The sequence below is a fragment of the Squalius cephalus genome, assembly GCF_949319135.1.
Source record: "Squalius cephalus genome assembly, chromosome: 22".
NCBI lineage: Eukaryota > Metazoa > Chordata > Actinopteri > Cypriniformes > Leuciscidae > Squalius > Squalius cephalus.
Window position 1 is genome coordinate 22,494,418 of NC_137143.1, and position 21,315 is coordinate 22,515,732.

The 21,315-nt window shown below is 38.8% G+C and overlaps 1 protein-coding gene across 2 annotated transcripts; it reads right to left on the minus strand.

Annotated features, from left to right (window-relative positions):
• Positions 1-1,663: 1,663 nt before the first annotated feature.
• Positions 1,664-21,208, minus strand: tmem51b (transmembrane protein 51b). 2 transcript variants are annotated; one of them, XM_079857949.1, is made up of 3 exons: positions 21,016-21,208; positions 3,656-4,120; positions 1,664-2,580 (listed from the first exon to the last, which is right to left on the minus strand). In XM_079857949.1, exons 2-3 carry the CDS (start codon positions 4,036-4,038, stop codon positions 2,181-2,183), a joined length of 783 nt encoding a protein of 260 aa, XP_079714075.1. In that variant the 5' UTR covers positions 4,039-4,120; positions 21,016-21,208; the 3' UTR covers positions 1,664-2,180. The 2 variants fall into 2 exon arrangements, with proteins under 2 accessions (XP_079714075.1, XP_079714076.1); XM_079857950.1 differs by having other exon boundaries at positions 20,998-21,208.
• Between the last annotated feature and the right edge of the window lie 107 nt (positions 21,209-21,315).

A 21,315-nucleotide genomic window follows, 5' to 3' on the forward strand; every position in this document is an offset into this window, starting at 1 on the left:
TTTTATGGATAACAACATAAAAAAATCCTACCAACCCCAAACATTTGATCGGTAAGTTATTCAGTTCTTGTTTACTGTTGTACATCAGCATTGTCACATTGCAATCATGCTGTAGTATTGAACATTTTTGGACAAAAAGCAAGTTATGACCAACCTGACTCAATAAACATTGTATTTCCAAACGTCATTTTGACCAATGTTCTAAAATCTAAGAGCACAGTTTAGTAAAGGCATAACTCATACTGCTTTGTTTAGATTGGGTCATTTGGGTGATATTGTAACAGCCTAATTTGTTATTCATGGAACATAGAAAATCGCAAGCATTTGTCTAATAGTTAATTTTGGCACATATGCCTGAAGTGGGGTTGCTTGAAATCCAACACCATCACGAATGCACAGTTTGAATTGGCTTCAAATACCCGTCAGAATACAGACCTCTTTCACTCCACACATACTGTAGGGTGATGTCTGAAATGAAAGATAAATATATAGGTGAAAGTAGGTTGGGAAAATACATTTGAAGATAAATGTAAAGGAAAAATGGTCAGAATTGAAATTAAAACATGGGAAGTTAACAGTATGAGTTGGCAGTGACACTACAATAATATTTTAATGAAATATAAAGAAAGTTGTTGTTTCAAAGTAATAAATTAGAACTGTCATCATTTACTCACCCTCACAAAGTCAAATTAGAAGTATCATAATGAAAGGCCTAAATGATTATCCAGTATGTAAAACAACAGCTCCTAAAAGTTATGGCAAGAAAAGTGCAATCAAATTTGCCATCCTTGACAGTCTTTCAATATTGTTTGTACGATTCTCAGCCACTAGGGGGCACTACAAATCAGCACACATTATGTTTAGGGATCCATAAAGATAAACACACATATTTACACAATTTTATTAAGTCCCACAAGAAATAAATAAAATACAGACAGAAATACATACTTTTCTGCTTAAAAAGAAAAGATTCTAAAAGAAAACAATTTTACAAGATTCTACACCCTAATCAAATAATTAAACTGAATTATAACAAACTAAGCTGTAAATAAAAACAAAAGCATTTGCTAAAAGGTGCAGTTTAGCTCATATACAAAAGGACATCAACAACATTTTTATGATTGAAAACGGTTCATTTGCAGCATGATGGCTTATTTGTACAGTCAAACTGCAGTTGGAAGAGTAGCCAAATCTTTAAAATTCACATTTGCACTTCAGGAATTCAGTGTTGAGTTGAATGAGTTGAAAAGGTGCATTTTTTGTCTGTTATTTAGACCTTTCCTTTTTTTTTTATATCACTTTTTATAATTTCATATGAATGCAGAATTTGTTCTAAAATAACAAGGTTACATATAAAATTCCTACGAGTTTTAAGAATATTTGAAATGGCATTTTAATTCAAAAAGTCAAAAAAATTCATACCCTTAAAATACAATATATCCAGATAAAGTTAATTGCAAATGGAACAGACGGTGACACATTGTTAATGAAAACACACTGAAAAAAAAAAAAAAAATTATTAATTGGATTAATGGAACTGAATAAAATTAGTTAAGCAAATTAGCTGGAATTACATCTTCTATTATATACATTAATTTTGCATTCCTGCAAAATTGGCCACAGAAGCACAACTGGTTCAAATGTATTATATATATATATATATATACTCAGAGTAAAAAATGAAGCTGAAAAACTATAACATTCAGATTTAAGATAACACGTAAAAAGCCTTTTCCAAAAAACAGCAGCTAGCGTTTGGCATTTCAATCACGGCAACCGTTTGATGGGTTGTAAGTTATTCTCTAATACGAATTTGTTTTGTTTTTAGTTTTTTGCAATGTACATTGTATAGTTGTTCTATAAGTTGTTCTATCTTAAGAAACACGCTGTGGCATTCATATCCCTCTTCATACAGTTTTTTAAAAAAACAATAAATTACTGTAATATCCTTCTTAGAATATTTATAGTTCTGATTTATATAAAAAAAAACACATTCAAGTAGGCTTTAGTGTTTTGTCCAAGAAAGAAATTGACAATTGTATCCTATTTCATAAACTGGCAGATTTAGAAATATTTTTATAGCTCTAACTGAAACTTTCTGCTTCTGCACAGATGAGTCAACATTTCCCAAGCAACCCACAGATGCAAACACTTGACAAAAAAATCCAGTGACTGAATGACTACACTGCTTCTGTGGGTAGTTGAGGGGGCTTATCCTCATACTGTGGTGGTGGGGTCAGTGGTTCAATGGCCACCCTACCCTGTCCAGGCTTTTGGATATTCAAACGAATATCCTTGGCATGGAGCTTCTCTGACTTGATCCTGCGCACTCGGAGAGGTCTGAGGAGGCGGCTGGCCCTGCTGCTGGTGCGGGTGGGCGCCGCAGGAGTCGGCTGAGCGGCCTCTTGGCTATTACCTTCTTTCGGTTGCTGGCCTTCATTTTCAACGGCACCAATCAGATCTTCGTACGAGGGCAGCTGGTAACTCTGTCGCAAGTTGCTCTGTCGAACAGGGTACCGTCCGCTGGTGACCGCCTCCTCATAGGTGGGGACGTCAAAGCTGGGTATGGGTTCACTTGATCTAATATTTACATAGATATCATGACATGAGTTGCATGCATGTAAACATAACATATAGTCAAAAAGTCAAAATGCTTCACTTAGATGGATTTGAACACAGGGAACTAGGGATGCACAATATATCCGTACTGCTACTAGAGATTTAAAAAAATTATACATCTTGAATTATTATTAATCATTTATATATACACTACACCTTTGGGGTTGATAAGAATTTTTGTTAACAGTTTAGTTTAGGGTGCAATTCTCACTATTAACTAGTTGCCGCATACATATTACTAGGATATTGGCTGTTTATTAGTACTTATAAAGCACATATTAATGCCTTATGCTTCATGACCATATTCTACATCCTTAATCATACCCAAAACCTAAACTTAACAACTACCTTAATAACGATTAATAGTCGTAAGAGTTAATAGAGAGAATTGGAACCTAATCTAAAGCGTGACCGAATTTTTATGTTTTCGTTCACCAAGGCTATTATCTGATCAAAAAAAAAAAAAAAAAAAAAAAAAAAAAGTAAAAACAAAAATGGTTAAATATTAAAATTTTAAATAACAGTTTTACGTGTTAATATATTTTAAAATGTATTTTAATTCATGTGATAGCAAAACTGAACTGTCACATGATCCTCAAGAAACATATCTTATTATTATCAATGTTGAAAACAGTTGTGCCGCTTAATATTTTTGTGAAAGCAGTGATACATTTTTTTCAGGATTCTTTGATGAATAGAAAGTTCAAAAGAACCGCATTTAACTTTAAATAGATTTTTTAAACGGACCCCAGAACTTTAATAACACTGTTAAATGTAATACTTAGCAAATCTCAAAATAATAATAATAATAATAATAATAATAATAATAATAATAATAATAATAATAATAATCTGGCATTTCAATTTCAAATGCATTTAATATTAATATCAGCCATTTATCAGTTATCGTTCATGAAAATAATTATTGACGTATCTTAATCGGCCAGAATTGTAATATTGGTGTATTCCTATACAAAACCTAGACATGAATCATTGAGGGTGAGGGTGTGTGTAATGAGTATAGAGCAGTACTCACTCCTCATCCTGATCTCTATGGACATGATCCACATCATCAGCACGGCCTCTACCTGCAGTTTCCCTGTCTCTCATCCGCTTCTTGTTCCTCACCCCGAGACATATGGCAAGGAGCAACATGACAACACCAGCTCCAACCAGCACAAACGCAACAGACGATGTCTTTCCTGCATCCCCAATGGCAATTCCATTGTTCGTGTTTGTAGAATTGTGCAACTGTGTCACTTCAGAAGGGACTATGCTCCACACGATCATGACAACACCAAGAGCCACCAGGCCCACCCCCAGTGCACAGAGAGCATACTGGGAGCCTGAACTACTGCCCTCATGACTGGTGGGTGAACGCCTGCTTCCTGAACACAGAGGCTGCCCACTGGCGCACATAGCTGTAAATGTTCCTCTCGAATATTCACAAACATACACTTACCCAGGAAGGGTGGTCCAAATGTGGAGGATGAGAGCAGAACTGTGACATGAAAGAAGAAAAAAAAAGAGACAACCATTATAAACATTTCACTGAAAGGGACATACTTCCTGGAAATGACTGTAAACAAAAGAAAAGGGTTTCTATGTTTCAGCTCATTGGAGAGAGACTCTAAAGCAAAAAATGATTCATTTGGCTCAATGCTGGTCTAGAGGTCAAATGGTAGCATTCCAACATGTCATTGAAAGAATTACCATGTATGGACATTGTACAACTCGCTACATCTCTTAATACAAATTTTGTGCTGCTTTCAAGTCATGTCAGTCTCGTATTTGCGAAATGACCAGGGAAACCCAAGTTGAGGGATTTTCTGGGAGTTTTCAGGCCTGACAATTAAAGAATCTAATTGGTATTGGTCATAATCTAAAGATGGCAGGTCATGTTATTGATCTTATTGTGACCGATTCATCCTTGAATATGTTTCTCTTTTTTTCTATTTTTTGACCTCATCATTTTTCATCAAAATGATATCCACCAGAAGTCAATCTTGCAGTGAAACGTCAGACTTCTCTCTGGTGATGTATGCAGGACTTCTCCAATCGTTTTGTCGGCTTAAACCCCGCCCCCTTCTTACAATTCACTGCAAGCTCGTATTGAGATCAGCCTCCATCCAATCAAAAACCGACGGAGAGAACCAGGCTTTACTTTCTTTTTTTTTTCAGATAATCTGTTTCACTCTGATGTATAACACAATAGAGATGAAAACATCGCTACTTCTGTATGCCCGTAAACATAATTACAATAATAAAGGTCAATCGCTTTTCTGGGGGTCTTTTGTTCTATAAACAATGATATAGAAAATGGTAGAAATATATTGAAATCACATTCACAGTAAAACACTTTCTTTGAGCCAATTTGTTGGGTGGGTGTCAATAAAAGAATCATAAGGGGGTAATTGTAATCATCATAGTTACATTTTTAATGTTGAGCATAAAAATCGGTTTGTGCCTGGCACACAAAAAAAAGCCTGGCAGAAAATACAGTTGAACTAATTGAGCCAGTTTATGAGTCAATAAGGCTTGTGCAACAACATGTTTACCATCATTTTGTGTGTGTGTGTGTGTGACGCACACTTTGATCTTTATTTTGTTGTACAAGAGCTAAAAAGCTTCCTGTCTTTGTTGGGATGTGATAAAAGATAAAAAAGGAAATGTGACATTTCAGCCAAAAAAACTAAATTATGATTTCTGAACTCCTCAAATGACAGCATGACTATTCAGCAACAGGGACCATTTCGATGTGGTAAAATAAGTGCATTAAAAAGACAACATTTAGCCTAAAACTTGCGACTTTTAGACTCTTTCCCACATTCATACTCATTTTCATAACATCAACAACAGCTTTCAGCAAATATCCTTGAAAGTAAAGATTAAGACCCATCAGGAAGACATGCACAGTTGCACACTAAAAATCACCTAAAACTGATCCAGTGCACTAAGGTTAGGTTGCTGCTGTACACTAACTGTTGCCATAACAACACAGCATTGTTCACGCGTGAATGTGGGCACTTCACTGTGCTCAGAATGAAAATGGGGAAGGGGTGTCATTTTAGGTAAAATCTACTTTAAATTCACATTAAAACGGGACAAACAGCCTATTTTTTTAGCAAAACCAAAATTAGGCGAATTCATTGAATTCTTACAAAATGCTCAGAGTATTTAATCTATTTATACAAGACTCTCTCAATACAGTTCCATTTAACAACATGCAAATACTGTGTGCAATGTTAGGCGAGTAGCCACGTTTTATCATAAGGTGGTTTTTACAAACGTTTTAGGTTATGTGTTCAGTTAGACCACTAAAACAGAAATCAGGATTGGAGGCATTATGGGACCTTTCAGGATGACTCATCATCCGCCTGTGGGTGTAATTTATAAGAGGGTGAAAAGCAAATGGTCAAATATGTTTTATAATGTTCAGATTTTGATTTACAACAAGTGGCTTCAGGTCAGGATGAAGAACAAATGAATGATTCTTGTAGCTGACACTGGGAAGTCAGCTGTGGGTCATGACATTTTGGTGGTTAATGTTTATTTTTGACTTTATAGTTTAAATGTGTATTTTTGTGTATTATGATAATGTCATAATTTTGGTTTGTCATTTGTACTTTATTATTATTTAGTTTATTTAAGTTGAGTGTCATGTGACCCGTGCTGATTTATTTCACCTGGACGTGTTAGCGTCAACTGAATGAGATGTAAATTCAGATAGGCATGTTAGTGCTCCTGACTTAATCTACTGCTGGTTACCAGGCGAATACGGTAAAACTGTTAATATTTTGTATATCATGTTTGGTTTTGTGTCCGTAATGGTGTTATGTGTAAATTATGGTTTGTTTTTCCTTTGTGTCTAGTTTTCACGGTGTCTCTTCAATAAATAAATAAAAAATGGACATCAGTACTTCGGAAGCGTGGACTGTTTAATAACCAGCGAGTAGTTACAGTGAAAACGTAGCCTAATTCCATCCTACCGGCTACAAGATGTGCTTTGGCGGTGATTCTCCAGCTTCAGCGTGCAGCCTTCCACTTATGGGTCTCTGCGCGCGGGTTGACTGTTTCCCGTGGTGATTAATGCTGCTGTCTTCAGCGCGTGGCTCTGTTGCGCCTTTCCCTGGACTTCGCGTGCTGTTTGACTGTCCCGTGGTGAACTAGAAAGTTTTGGCGTGCAGTGTGGCCTTCTGTGATGGACTGTTGCGAGCTTTAGTGTGCAAATTTGCTACATCGTCAATGGAGGATCTTCTCATACAACCTTGTGTCAGCTGTGCATCAGCAGGTTAGATGTACAATATTAAATGATATGTTTTTGTAAACGATGGATGGTTTTTACAAGTTAATGAGGTAACTGGTTCTTAACTTCTGTGATTATCATGTGTTTAAGGTTTTTAAGTAGCTAAACATTCAAGTGTTAAGGGCATTGATAAGTTAAGTGTGGTTATTCAGTCTAAGATTGTTTCACTGCTATCTATTGCGATTAAGTTACACATTTTGTACTATTTGTTAAAGTGCAAACCCTTTAGAGGAAAATGTCTGTCCAGGGCGATCTAGCTGAGCAAAATGATTCTCCATCACAAGAGAAAGTCTTATTTGCAGAGAATGAGAATATGGATGGTGTTGTGAGGGATCGTCATGTATCATGTGCATCATGCACAGAGAAATCTGAGGCAAGACTTAAAGAGCTTAATTCTGTTTTATTAGAGACAAATGAAATCAGAAAATCTTCCCGTGATAAACGTTTAACACCAAAGATGCAGGAGTTAAAAGAGCAAGAACTGACTCAAAAAGAGAAGAAGTTTAAATCTGCATATGAGAAATGGAAGTTTCAAGTCAGAGATGTTCGTTTAAAGTTAAAACATGAGTGCTCTGAAAGTGACTTGTGTGATATGATGGATGAGGTTGAGAGGCAAGAGTTTGAATTGAAAGATCTATATGATAACATACGATTCCAAGCACCACCAAGTCAAGAAACTAGGAGGAAAATTGATGCATGTTCAGCTGTAACGGCAGACTTGTTGAAATTAATGAGGGTACGCATGGTGGAGGATGGTATGGAATTTGATGCTGAGGCTGAAAGAGCAAGGTTACGTATGCTGCTGGACTGCGAGTACGCTGAGTCCATATTTGGATCCACAGTTTCTAGAGCCACGGTTGTTAGCAACCATTCTAAACCTGCATCTGAGTCTGCAAGCATTTCAACTAAGAGAGCAGAGACTGCTGCGCTGTTAGCTGCAAAAAAAGCTGAAGTGGAAAGGGAGGCTGACATTGAGGCACAAAGGCAGCAACTGAAGAAGCTTGAAGATCGTAGAGACATTGAGGTTATGGAAGCAAGGCTCAGAGTGTATACTGAGGAGGAGTCAAGGGTAAGAAGTCAGCAGTGTGGTTCAGCAAGCGGTGACAGGAGCAACCACGGTCCTCTTGTTTCTGACACATCATGTTTGAATCAGCAAGTTACTAAAAGCGAAGTATCCTTAGTGCAGGCGTTACAAGGGTCCATGGCCCTGTCTCGACTTCCTGCTCCAGAACCCCTTGTATTTTCTGGCGACCCACTGAAGTTTATAGAATGGAGCACCTCCTTTAAAGCTCTTATAGAGGGACGGTGCTCTAATCCTGCAGATAAGCTCTTCTACTTACAGAAGTATGTTGATGGTGAGGCAAGATCGGCTCTGGAAGGCAGCTTCTACAGGAAAGATGAACTGGCCTATCAGCAAGCGTGGGAGAAGCTGAATGCCAGATATGGTCACTCCTTTGTGGTGCAACGTGCCTTCAGAGAGAAACTTAATAGGTGGCCTAAGATTGGTGCAGCCGAGTACATCAAGTTAAGAGAGTTTAGTGACTTCCTACAATCATGTAGTGATGCTTTACCGCACGTTAAGGGTCTTCAGGTGCTGAACGACTGCGAGGAGAATCAGAGGATACTGGCCAAGCTTCCTTTCTGGGTGACGAGCAGGTGGAACCGTTATGTCACAGAACAGCTGGACAAAGACAAAGATTATCCAAGCTTTAACCAGTTTGCCTCATTTGTATCAAAAGAAGCACGTATAGCATGTAATCCTGTGTCATCATTGTATGCACTAAAGATCGTTGAAGAGAAGCCATCTAAGGAAATAAAGCGTTCAAGAGTAAACACGTTTGCCACCACTACGAAGACTTTAGATGCAGCATGCGCTACGGCTGAATTCAGTAACATTATTGACCGTGAGGCTGAAGAGTCTGGTAGAAAGAAAACTACATTCGTGTGTAGCTCAAATTCAGTTAAATGTATGTTCTGTGATGAATGTCATTCTATTCAGGAATGTCAAAAACTAAGGGAAAAAGCAGCAGAAGAAAAGAGAAAGTTTGTCATGGAGAATAAGTTGTGCTTTGCATGTCTGAGAAAAGGACATAGCTCCAAAGACTGCAGAAATAGAGCTGTGTGTGTGGTATGTAAGAAGCGCCACCCAACTTCGTTACATGAAGATCGTCAGCCAGGAGAGATGTCGGCTCCATGGACAGCTTTGCAGACTGAAGATAATGCATTCTCTCTAACCTGCTGTACGAATGGAGGAGAAGGTGATATAACATCTATGATTGTCCCAGTATGGTTGTCTTTACCTAACTCAGAGTCTGAAGTCTGCGTATATGCTTTATTAGACACCCAGAGTAGTCACACATTTGTTGACCAGGAAGTGTGTGAAAGCTTGCAGGCATTAATGGAACCAGTAAAACTAAAGCTTTCCACCATGATGGGAAAAGACTCTGTTGTGTTGAGTCACAGAGTTAATGGACTTCGGGTTAGAGGATTTTCTTCGGACAGCCCTATCTGCCTGCCTCCTGTTTATACAAGGGACTTCATTCCCTTTGTGCGCACACACATTCCCACCTGTGAAACAGCTAAACGGTGGAGACATCTAGAAGTGATCGCAAATGAAATGCCCGCACGGATGGATTGTGGAGTAGGTCTTTTGATCGGTTATGATTGCTCCAGAGCTCTGGCGCCTCGACAGGTAATCACTGGCGGTGATGAAGAGCCTTATGCCATCAAGACGGACCTTGGCTGGAGCATCATAGGAGGAACTTCACAAGGTATAAACTCCAAGGATGTGATTGGTTTATGCCACCGCATATCAGTCAGAGAGCTCCCCTCCATGACACCCGCCGCTGTTATCAGAGCACTTGAGCTGGATTTTGTAGATACTCCATCAGGTGAAAAGAGTAAATCACAAGACGACGTTCAGTTCCTGCAGGTAGTAAAAGAGGGTGTCTATCAGAATGAATATGGTCATCTTGAGATGCCTCTTCCTTTCAAAATACGGCCCCATCTTCCAAATAATAGGAGTCTTGCATTAGGACGGCTGAAGCACCTTAAGAGGAAATTGGACAAGAATTCTAAATTCAGACATGATTATATGACGTTCATGGAAGGTGTCTTCAGAGATGGAGATGCGGAAATAGCAAATGAGCAACCAGATACGGGAAATGTGTGGTATATTCCACACCAAGGCGTCTATCACCATAGGAAACCAAATAAGATCAGGGTGGTCTTTGATTGTGCAGCTAAGTATGAAGGTACCGCCTTAAATGATCATCTTTTGACTGGGCCTGACCTTACCAATGGATTGACTGGAGTGCTTTGCCGTTTCCGTAAACACCCTATCGCTGTCATGTGCGACATTGAGAAAATGTTTCATAGATTTCATGTTATTAGGGAAGATCGGGACTTCCTGCGTTTTCTGTGGTGGGCAAATGGAGATACAGACACAGAACCCCGAGAATATCGTATGAAAGTACATCTTTTTGGAGCATCATCTTCTCCAGGCTGCGCCAATTATGGCCTCAAGTATCTTGCCAGTATGAATGAGAGTGAATATCCCTTGGCTGCTGGGTTTATTAGAAACCATTTCTATGTAGACGACGGCCTCGTAAGCCTGGAATCTGTTGAGGTAGCAATCAAGCTGGTGAAGGAAGCTCAAGCTGTGTGTGCCAAAGGGAAGCTGCATCTTCACAAATTTATTTCCAACAACCGAGAAGTGTTGGAGTCCATTAGTCCCTGTGATCATGCTGCCGAAGTAAAGAACGTTGATTTCCATCATGACTTTCTTCCAGTACAAAATGTCTTGGGCGTAAGGTGGGATGTAGAGAATGATGTACTCACCTTTAAGGTTGCTCTTGATGAGAAACCTGCCACACGGCGTGGAATTCTTTCCAAGGTGGCTTCAGTTTACGACCCATTGGGGTTCTTGGCCCCATTCATTATATCTGGCAAGAAGGTTCTGCAGGAGATGTGCCATAAGGGCATCGGTTGGGATAAACCGTTACCCTCTGAGCTCAGACCAAGGTGGGAGAGTTGGCTGAATGATCTGCCCAACCTAGAAAAGGTACAAATTCCAAGATGCTTCACCCCTCCAAATTTCGGACCGATTCTGAGAACTGAATTACATCACTTTTCTGATGCTAGCAGTCAAGGTTATGGACAGTGCTCCTATATCAGATTGATGAGTGAAAGTAAGGTGCATTGTGCCTTGGTTATGGGTAAAGCGAGAGTTGCTCCCATAAAAGTTGTCACTATACCAAGATTAGAGTTAACTGCAGCCGTCATTTCTGCTGCTGTGAGTAGTATACTGAAGGAGGAGTTGGTACTCAGAGTTGATAGAGAATATTTTTGGACAGATTCTCAAGTGGTCCTTGGTTACATCAATAATGAAGCAAGACGATTTCATGTCTTTGTTGCTAATCGTGTCCAGAGAATTCGGGAGGCCACCGATCCAAGACAATGGTATTACATCAATACGGGAGAGAATCCTGCTGACCATGCCTCGAGGGGCCTCACTGTAGAAGAGTTGATCAGTTCAAATTGGCTCACAGGGCCCAGATTCCTCTGGGAGAAAGAGGTATTTGCTAAACAAGGAACGTCGGAGTTGTTGGTGGGAGACCCGGAGGTCAAGGCTGTCCAGGTATTGAGGACCGAGACCATGATGCAAGTGGATTTTCAACAGCAACTGGCACGATTATCAAAATGGACTACAGCTGTGAATGTGATTGCCCGGATTCAAAGATTAGCAAAGAAGATGAAGACACCAGAATCTTTAAGTGTGGAGGAAAGGAGGAGGGCCTCATTTACGCTCATTCAGCTTGCACAACAAGATGCCTTCAAAGAAGAGTTGAATGTACTCAGTCAAGACTCTGGTATGCTGCCTTGTAACCATCCTTTGCATCAACTTAATCCATTCATAGAGGATGGAATAATGAGGGTGGGAGGACGATTGAGGAGAGCATGTGCACCTTTTGAATTGCGGTACCCAGCAATCCTTCCAAGGGATGGTGTTGTCACACACCTTATTTTAGCGCACCATCATCAAAAGATTCAACATCAAGGCAGGGGACAGACTCTGAATGAATTACGAGCCAATGGCTTTTGGATTATGGGTGGCAGTAAGGTGGTAGCACACTACATACGCCAGTGTGTTCCTTGTAGGAGAGCTCGTAGGCCGCCAGAACAACAACGGATGGCGGACTTGCCCCGTGACCGCACTGATCCTTCCCCACCCTTTACTTATTGTGGCATGGACTGTTTTGGTCCTTTTTACACCAAGCAAGGTCGAAAGACATATAAACGATATGGCCTCCTTTTTACTTGTCTTTGTTCCAGAGCTGTCCACGTAGAGATGTTGGAGGACATGACGACTGATGCATTCATCAACGCTTTACGGTGTTTCATAGCCATCCGGGGAGCTGTCAGACATATTAGATCAGACCAAGGAACTAACTTCATGGGGGCAAGGAATGAGTTGAAGAATGCCCTAAAGGAAGTGAGTAAAGAGAGAGTGGTAGCATATCTGGCAGCGAAGCAGTGCGATTTCTGTCTGAACGCACCCAGTTCGAGTCACGCTGGAGGGGTCTGGGAACGGCAGATTCGAACTATAAAGAGCGTAATGAGTTCAGTTTTGGCACAAAGTACTGGAAGACTTAATGATGCTTCTTTACGTACGTTCTTCTATGAAGCTATGTCTATAGTCAATAACCGCCCATTGACAGTGGATGGCCTCAGTGATCCTACAAGCCTAGAGCCTCTAACCCCCAACCACCTGCTTACCATGAAGTCGTCTGTTCCACTTCCTCCACCGGGGACATTTGTTAAGGAAGATCTTTATGCAAGGAAACGTTGGAGGCAGGTCCAGTATTTGAGTGAACAGTTTTGGAGCAGATGGAGGATAGAATATCTTGCTAATATCTCTCTCAGGCAAAGATGGCACACACCAAGGCGGAACGTGCAAGTAGGGGACATTGTCATTGTCAAGGAAGAGGAAATTCCCCGCAACGAATGGAGGTTGGCCAGGGTCATTGAAGTTTGCAAAGCTGATGATGGACTGGTACGGAAAGTTACAATACAGATTGGGGATCGGAAGTTGGGAAAAAGGGGTGAACGCCTCACTAAACCCTCTATTATTGAACGCCCTATTCAAAAGTTGGTAGTTCTTGTAGCCATAAGTTGAAAATTAATATCGCCCTATCACTTATTAGAAGTTTAGTCATATTAGCATCATGCTGGTATTAGGTGGTATCTTGGATACATGTTGATTTGTGCTGGTTAATATTGGTGAATATTAGAATGTGAAGTATGGTGAACAATTTGTTCTTTTTAGTGTAAGAATGTGTAATTATGAATTATGTTTTTTGAATTGTTGTTGTTTTCATTTTGGAGCCTGGAAATTACCATTGATTATTTGATTTGTTGTATTTTGTAGGTGTTTTCGTTTTCTTTTGCTTTTGTTTTCTTTTTAATTGTTACTCAATGGTAATTTGGTGGGAGTGTAGCTGACACTGGGAAGTCAGCTGTGGGTCATGACATTTTGGTGGTTAATGTTTATTTTTGACTTTATAGTTTAAATGTGTATTTTTGTGTATTATGATAATGTCATAATTTTGGTTTGTCATTTGTACTTTATTATTATTTAGTTTATTTAAGTTGAGTGTCATGTGACCCGTGCTGATTTATTTCACCTGGACGTGTTAGCGTCAACTGAATGAGATGTAAATTCAGATAGGCATGTTAGTGCTCCTGACTTAATCTACTGCTGGTTACCAGGCGAATACGGTAAAACTGTTAATATTTTGTATATCATGTTTGGTTTTGTGTCCGTAATGGTGTTATGTGTAAATTATGGTTTGTTTTTCCTTTGTGTCTAGTTTTCACGGTGTCTCTTCAATAAATAAATAAAAAATGGACATCAGTACTTCGGAAGCGTGGACTGTTTAATAACCAGCGAGTAGTTACAATTCTGTTATTCATATTTTGAGAGGAGTGAGGAATGGACGGATGGAGAGAGACAGAATGAGAGCAATCGTCTGTGTAGAAAGGAAGTGTAGTTAGTTTAAGAAAGCCTTGTACATTTAGGGGCACTAATAAAACAGGTTTGTCACAGAGCAAGACATGACAAGCACTGCAAAACGTGCACACTAATGGTAAAAGCCCGTCTTTGTTTTTCAAGACTGGCAGGAGGAGTTTTGTTCAAAGGGATTTTAAATAGAGACGCTGACGCACCAGTCGAACGGAGTTCTGACGATTTGTGCTACCCGCTCAGATTTGACTACCTCCCATTAAAACAGTAGTTAGCACAATTCGACAGCAAAAAAATGCTACCAGCATCATATTCATGTGGATTGAGGCTTTATTAACATCTATACCTACACATACCCTAAATCTACCCTTAAAGCAATGCAAATAGTGTTGCTAGCACAATCTGATAGGTAGCATTATTCAGCAGAGAACCGGCCGGTATTTGCGCCAAACACGGTCGGTTTTTCATTTTTATTTTGGCTGATCTCTATTCTGGACTTGTGCACAAACTCCATTGCAATCATTACCCAAAATGTAATTTATGTGAAAATATTATGAAGTCTGTAAACAGGACGCTAACACAGGCCAGAGACTGAACACTCTGGCCTGTAATTGACATTATTAACCAAACGCAGAGCCATACGTCACAGCAGTCTGAGGACAGCAGCTCCAGGCCAGCAGTCTCAGACCGGTGTTGGGGTGGAGCTTATAGCTTATCTATCATTAAGGGTAGATTTAGTGGTTGGGTGGGGTTGGGCATTCGTTAAGGTAGAGCTTATTGTGAAGGGCGGGATGAGCATCAGCATTATCCTAACTTCGGGTCTGGCGCTGCTGTCCTCAGACTGCTGTGACGTGTGGTTCTGCAGTTAGACATCACTCAAGATGGACACAAAGATATGTGCCATCAGAAAAAAATACTGTACCAGGCACAGCAAGATCACTGTTCGTGATCCCCGAAAAATTGGAAGAAAAATATAAATATTGAATTGAGGGTCAATATGAATGGATCTATAAAGGACACTGACTGCCTTCGGAAAAGTTTCAGCGGCATTATCTTATCATCTTACCTCTGTATAAATTAGTGTTTATAAGCGCAGCTCTGCTTTGTGTACAGTGCTAACCAAGGAAACACTATATCACTGCTGTTTCACAAGCGCCATCCACTTTCAGAGAATGAATTTACATTTTCATTCAGTCTGTCTGCGGTTTTTGTTTTGTGCAGCAAAATGTCACAAAGCTAAAGTCAGATCATTCTGTTTTTGCTTCAAGTCTAATTTAAGTCAAAAACAACTGCTCATGTTACACGAGTGTAGCATCTTTGCTCGGATCATGATTAAAATCAGCAACCGGTATCGAAATCGACCAATTTGCTTGTAAAAAACAAAACAGAATCGGCAATGAAAAATCATGATCGTTGCATCCCTAATTTTAAAAATCAATAGAATTCATCCTCAGGAGAGAATCTGAGAGAAAATACCCTTAATTATTTACCCAATTCTAGCCTTAAATGTAGGGCTGGGTACCGAGTTCGATACTTTTTAGGTACCGACCGAATTGCCTCGATATACTATCGAGTACCGAAAAATGACTTCTTGTTCGGTACCAGATTTCGATACCTAAGGGGTTAACTCGTCAACGTCAGTGCTCAAACAAATACAAATAAAATGCACAACGACACACCTAAAGTCGCTCACGCACGTACACGCAAACTCTACACACACGAGACGCGCGGAACTCTCCGCGCACATACTCATATGAGACGCGCGCGCGCACACAAACTGTCCACGCACATACTCATGAGACGCGAGCACACACACACACAAACTCGCGCACGTACTCAATGACACGCGAACACACACACACAAACTCTCCGCGCACATACTCATATGAGACGCGAGCACACACACAATACTCGATCAAAAGTGTGGCTACATTTCTCCAGGTTCGATGCCAACAGCGCGCGATGCAGAACTTGAGTAGGCCTAAAATAATTGCTGCAAAGACCGGTAACGCGACAGATATGATGAGGACCTTGACAGTGCACGGAGTAAACATAAGAGCAGAAAGTTGCTCCGTCTTCGACTGGTAAATGAAGAGATACCTTGTTGATCACTCTGACAGCGTTTATATTGCAATAATGACCTACTGAATGTACACTGCCGTTCAAAAATGTGTTGGTTAGTCAGTATATTTTTTTCCAGTAAGGATGCATTCAAGTGATCAAAAATGACCTTAAAACATGTGTAATGTTACAACAGATTTCTGTTTCAAATAAATGCTGTTCTTTTGAAATTTTTATTCATCTAAGAAAAAATGTAGGCTATCATAGTTCCAAAATATTAAGCAGCAAACTGTTTTCATATTTCTGAAGGATCATGTGACACTGAAGTAATGATTCTGAAAATTCAGCTTTGACATCACAGGAATAAATTACATTTTGAAATATATTCAAATAAGATTTTAATTTGTAATACTATTTCACAATGTTACAAGTTTTACTGTAATTTTGATCAAATAAATTCAGCTTTGGTGAGCATGAGCTCTTTATAAAAACAATCATTTGTTCCTTTGTGCACTAGCTAAGGAGCATGAGTCAAACTGAAAAAATAAAACCAAAGTTTTTCTGAGGTAATGTGTTATGTAATATTGTTAAAATGGATTTCATAAAATTGGTATCGAAAAAAGTATCGTTCAGGAACCGGTATCGAAATCAAGGTATCGGTATTGGTATCGAAATTTTTTGAACGATACCCAGCCCTACTTAAATGAAACATATATTAATCACATGCAGATTTTGGTATGTGACAAGTCTTTAAAGGAGTCCATGAGAGCAAAGAACATTAAATTCTGGTTAAAACAAAAGAAACATAAAATAGGGAAATATGACAAAAGACCAGGAAGGCCTGTCCAAATACACAGAGCAACACTTGCTCCCCGTCCTGAAGTAAACAGACAGAGATCCACAGGTCACTAAATGCCCCCATCTAAACATGCACCCCATGACCTTATCTGAACTTATTCTTACAGAATACATAGCAGAACGGTCACACAATGGTAAAATAAACTGCTTGCATTCGTGTCTCGTCTGGAATACTAATTTTAACACTGGTTATAGAAACTAAATACTACAGTTCTGAAAAGGGAGGTTGTAATCATGAATAAAATACGGGAAACCAGAGTCATATTTTATTTCGAATTGTCATATATTAATAGAATAATATTGGGATGAAGTAATCAGATATATTTCACATGATTGAAAAATGCTCTGAAATAACTATTCTTAACTCTCTCCATTTTGAAAATATAAAACAATATTTTTGTGGCCTTGAAATGAATTAGGAAGACACGGTCCAAACCAGAACCTTCACAAATTCAAAGATGGAATGAAGCAATTATGGAAATCTATCAGAGAAGAAATCAAGTGGAGTTGGAGTGTTTCCATCAACATGTTGTATTTTGTTTTTTAAAAATGTATTTTTATGTTGTTGTTCTGTATTTTGTTCCGGTTCCATTTGCATGTGTGATTATGTTAGATTGTCTTGTTTTTATGTAAAATAATAGAAAAATACAAAAAAAAAAAGAAAAAAGATACCGATATGACAGTGAAGTCCATGGACTAGCCTACCTTTACAGCTTTTATACTGATACAAGCAGAAATTATGGTTACCATGGTAACCACTGTAGTTACCACCAAAATACCATACTACTTTAATTGTTACTGTGGTAACCTCATCAAAAAATAAATACATAAATCAAACAAAATTACATCAATACAGTAAGTTTCTTAAACTGTTTGGATGAGATGCCATATTAATGTATGATGATTCTACATTAGTAACTGTAATAAGTAAGTAGTAAACCATGGCATTGTGTCTGTTACCGTGGTAAAGCTTTATAAGGGCCAGAGCTCTGATAAGGGCAATTCGAGCAGATCGTATTTCTACACTCTAAAAACTGCTGGGTTAAAAAATAACCCAACCTTAAACACACCGCTGGGTCACTATTGGACAGAACACGCGCTGGGTTGGTTTGACCCAAGTGCTGGGTTTTACCATTTAACCCATATTTCTGGGTCATTCATTTGACTCAACCAGTGGGTGAAATTAACCCTCTTGCTGGGTTAAGTCTTACTCATGTGCTGGGTTATTTCTTGTCTCAGTGCCTTAATAAAATTAGTAACAAATATTTATTATATTACGAATGTAAAATAATTATTATCTCTGTAATACAATAAACCAGAGAGGCCACAGTATATGTGATTTCAATCTCATTTAATTTTTTTTAAATTGTATACATTTCTTTAATACTTTTCGTTATTGAATACAAATGTTAATCAATGTCAAAGGTCTGACATGTCCCCCTCATTTCATCCCTGAGGCACAGAATGTGCAGCAATTCACCAGTCATCTCATTTTGTAAATATTCAACCATGTTGGTCCTCACCTGTTGATTACACAAGTCAAGTAGAGTCATCTTTAATTATATAGCACTTTTTACAATACAGATTGTATCAAAGCAGCTTCACAGTAATACTGTAACATGAAAATAATACAACAAAGTTTGTTTCTAGATGAAAAATTGCGTCATTGTCCACCTTAAGGCAAATCAATAATCAATAATATTGTTGAATATTAAATGTCCCCAACTAGCAAGCCAAAAGCTAAGGCAACAGTGGCAAGGAACCAAAACTCCATCAGGAGACAGAATGGAGAAAAAAACCTTGGGAGAAACCAGGCTCAGTCGTTCAGTTCTCCTCTGGCCATCGAGCGAACAGTGTATGATTATGATTCAGGCAGCATTACAGGTCAGAGGTCAGATTGAATAAGAAAATTCAGAATATTTATCCAGTTCCATCTGGTTGGAAGTCGGAGTCATCACACCGGTATGGAGACGAGTTTGTTGAGGATCAGTCGTGTCGATGAGGCCTTCACAGGGCTGATGAGACTGGCCCTTCAGGGATGCGTCATGGATGGGTCCAGGCGCAGGTCCACCTTCTGATCTGGATATGGCCTGGATCCGGCTGACTTCAGTAAACTTTAGAATGAACAGAAAGACAAAAATTAGCATAGATGACATTCTTCTTATTAAATAATGAGTACATCAGGTGTTATAGGAAAGTGTCCTCGGTTCCGGCTGACCTATGCAGCCTAATAATCATTTAACTGATTTGAATAATAGAAATGTATAATGTTCTATATGAATGCCAGGTAAAAGATATGTGTTTTAGTTTAGATTTAAACTGACAGAGTGTGTCTGCTTCCCAGACAATCACTTAGAGTGTTGCAATAAAACTGACATGCAAGTTAAGTTTTTTTTGTGGAAGTATCAATTTATTATTGAATATGCAATTAAAATATTGCAAACATTAAATGACCAAATGTGAAAAACAAACAAAATGTGTATTCAGTATTTGCAAACTGAATTATAGTAATAGTAATAAAAGAGTAATTTGGACAAATATTATCAACATTAAGGCATTCAAATAAAACATTACTTTATTAAAAGTAAAATATTACTGTAATGTTGATAGTGTCTTTAACGTTAAAACTCACAAACCCACAAAGCTGCTCGGTAATCTCCTGACTGGCGCTGATGATCGCCTCGTTTAGATGTTACACACAATAAATTACTTCGGGTAGGCTATGTAAGTTTGCATTTTTTAAGTTTTAAATATTGACGACCATTCGTTCAACTAAACGGGTATAATTTTCTTCTCAAAACTGACGCCTGTCCATTTATTTCTCCTTTCCTCAGTCGCTGTAGGCTATATAAAGATTGCAAGTCATATCCTACATAATAAAAACTAGGCTATATCAAGCTTTTGAAATCCTTTTTTTGGCAGAAACGATGGTTCGAGACATTACAGAAAACACAGGCAGACTGTGCTGGAACTTACCTCAGTCACTTCTTCTGACGAGTATTTCTAAAACTACGCCAGCAGACTTTTCACTCACAACTCACTAGCTAGCCTACATTAGAGACTCATTTCCCGCTGATTTTACGTGCGAGCCCTGTGAGGAAAGTGCGCGTATGGATTTCATACAAAACGCTTATCTCACTTTTAAATACGCAACGTCCACAATGAATAGGCCTACGATAATTACATGATGAATTTAGAATTTAAACTGCATATTTCAAAAAGGCTGCTGATATAGCTGGTTTAATTTCAACTAAGGATTTAACGTGCCATTTTGTCAAAAAATTCTAACCGGCTAGCTGTGGCTATTTAATGTTTCACAGAAATAAATAGTTACCCCTCACACTTCCATATCAAAGACTGTATGTTGAACAGTGAAATTAGCTTGCTGCTACCACCACAACTTATTAAAAATATAGGTAAACATTCATATTAACTTACCATAAAACACTGCCTGCTCCGAGTGGCGTGCTCCTCGAGTCAGAAGTGAAGAATCCAGAAAGTTCCGCAAAGAATGAAAAAAGTAACCAGTTGCTGGGTCAAAATAACCCAACCAGCGGTTTATTTGTGAATGACCCCCTTACAACTCATTTGACCCAGCATGATCAACCCAATAATGTGTTTACAGTACCCCAAACAGCCCAACTTTTTGACCCAGCACAATCAACCCAACAATTTGTTTACAGAAACAACCCAGCATTTTTTTGAGTGTACCGTTTCAGTGTCACTGTTTTGATGACCTTCATCATGTCGTTTAAATATTTAGTTTCACTTACCATTTGAAAATAGGTGTATTAGACACTATGACATTAGATGTGAAGATTGAGAAACAATTAAAGATTTTATATTTTAAAACAAAGAGAAAATATAAATGATTACTGAATTTTTAATACCATCTTACTGACACGAAACTATGGAGAGGAGGTTCCTGAGTGTCTCTCACGATATTTTGAAACAATTTTTAGAATCTTTGTAACACCAGCATTGTAAAGAATCTCCGGTGTTACTTTTTGTCAGAAAAGTTAAACACCTCAACGATGCCGAAAAACTGCAAATAAATTCGCATAAACCAAGTTGAAGCTAAAGTGTACGGCCTAACCTGAGCTCCGCCGCGGTTTCACGCCCTTCGCACCTTGTGTCATGAAAGTACCTGAGGCAGGTGTCGCTCCCAGCCGCAGGTGAAACGAGCGTCCTCACGATCCTTTCATTCGTTTATGGAAGGAAAAGCTGGATAAATATTCTAACTCCTTCCTCAGTCACTCTGCTTCTACAAGTTGTGAGCTTAAACAGAGACAGGAACTTAGTTTAAAATCAACTCGAGTGGAACCCCTCAGCTGTAAAGAGTTTAGTAGGACGCGTGGTCCTAAAGCGAGGCTGGTTTCACAGAAGAAAAGATAACAGCTGTTCAGTTTACCCGGAATTACCTATATGTTTTTACAATAACAGTTTT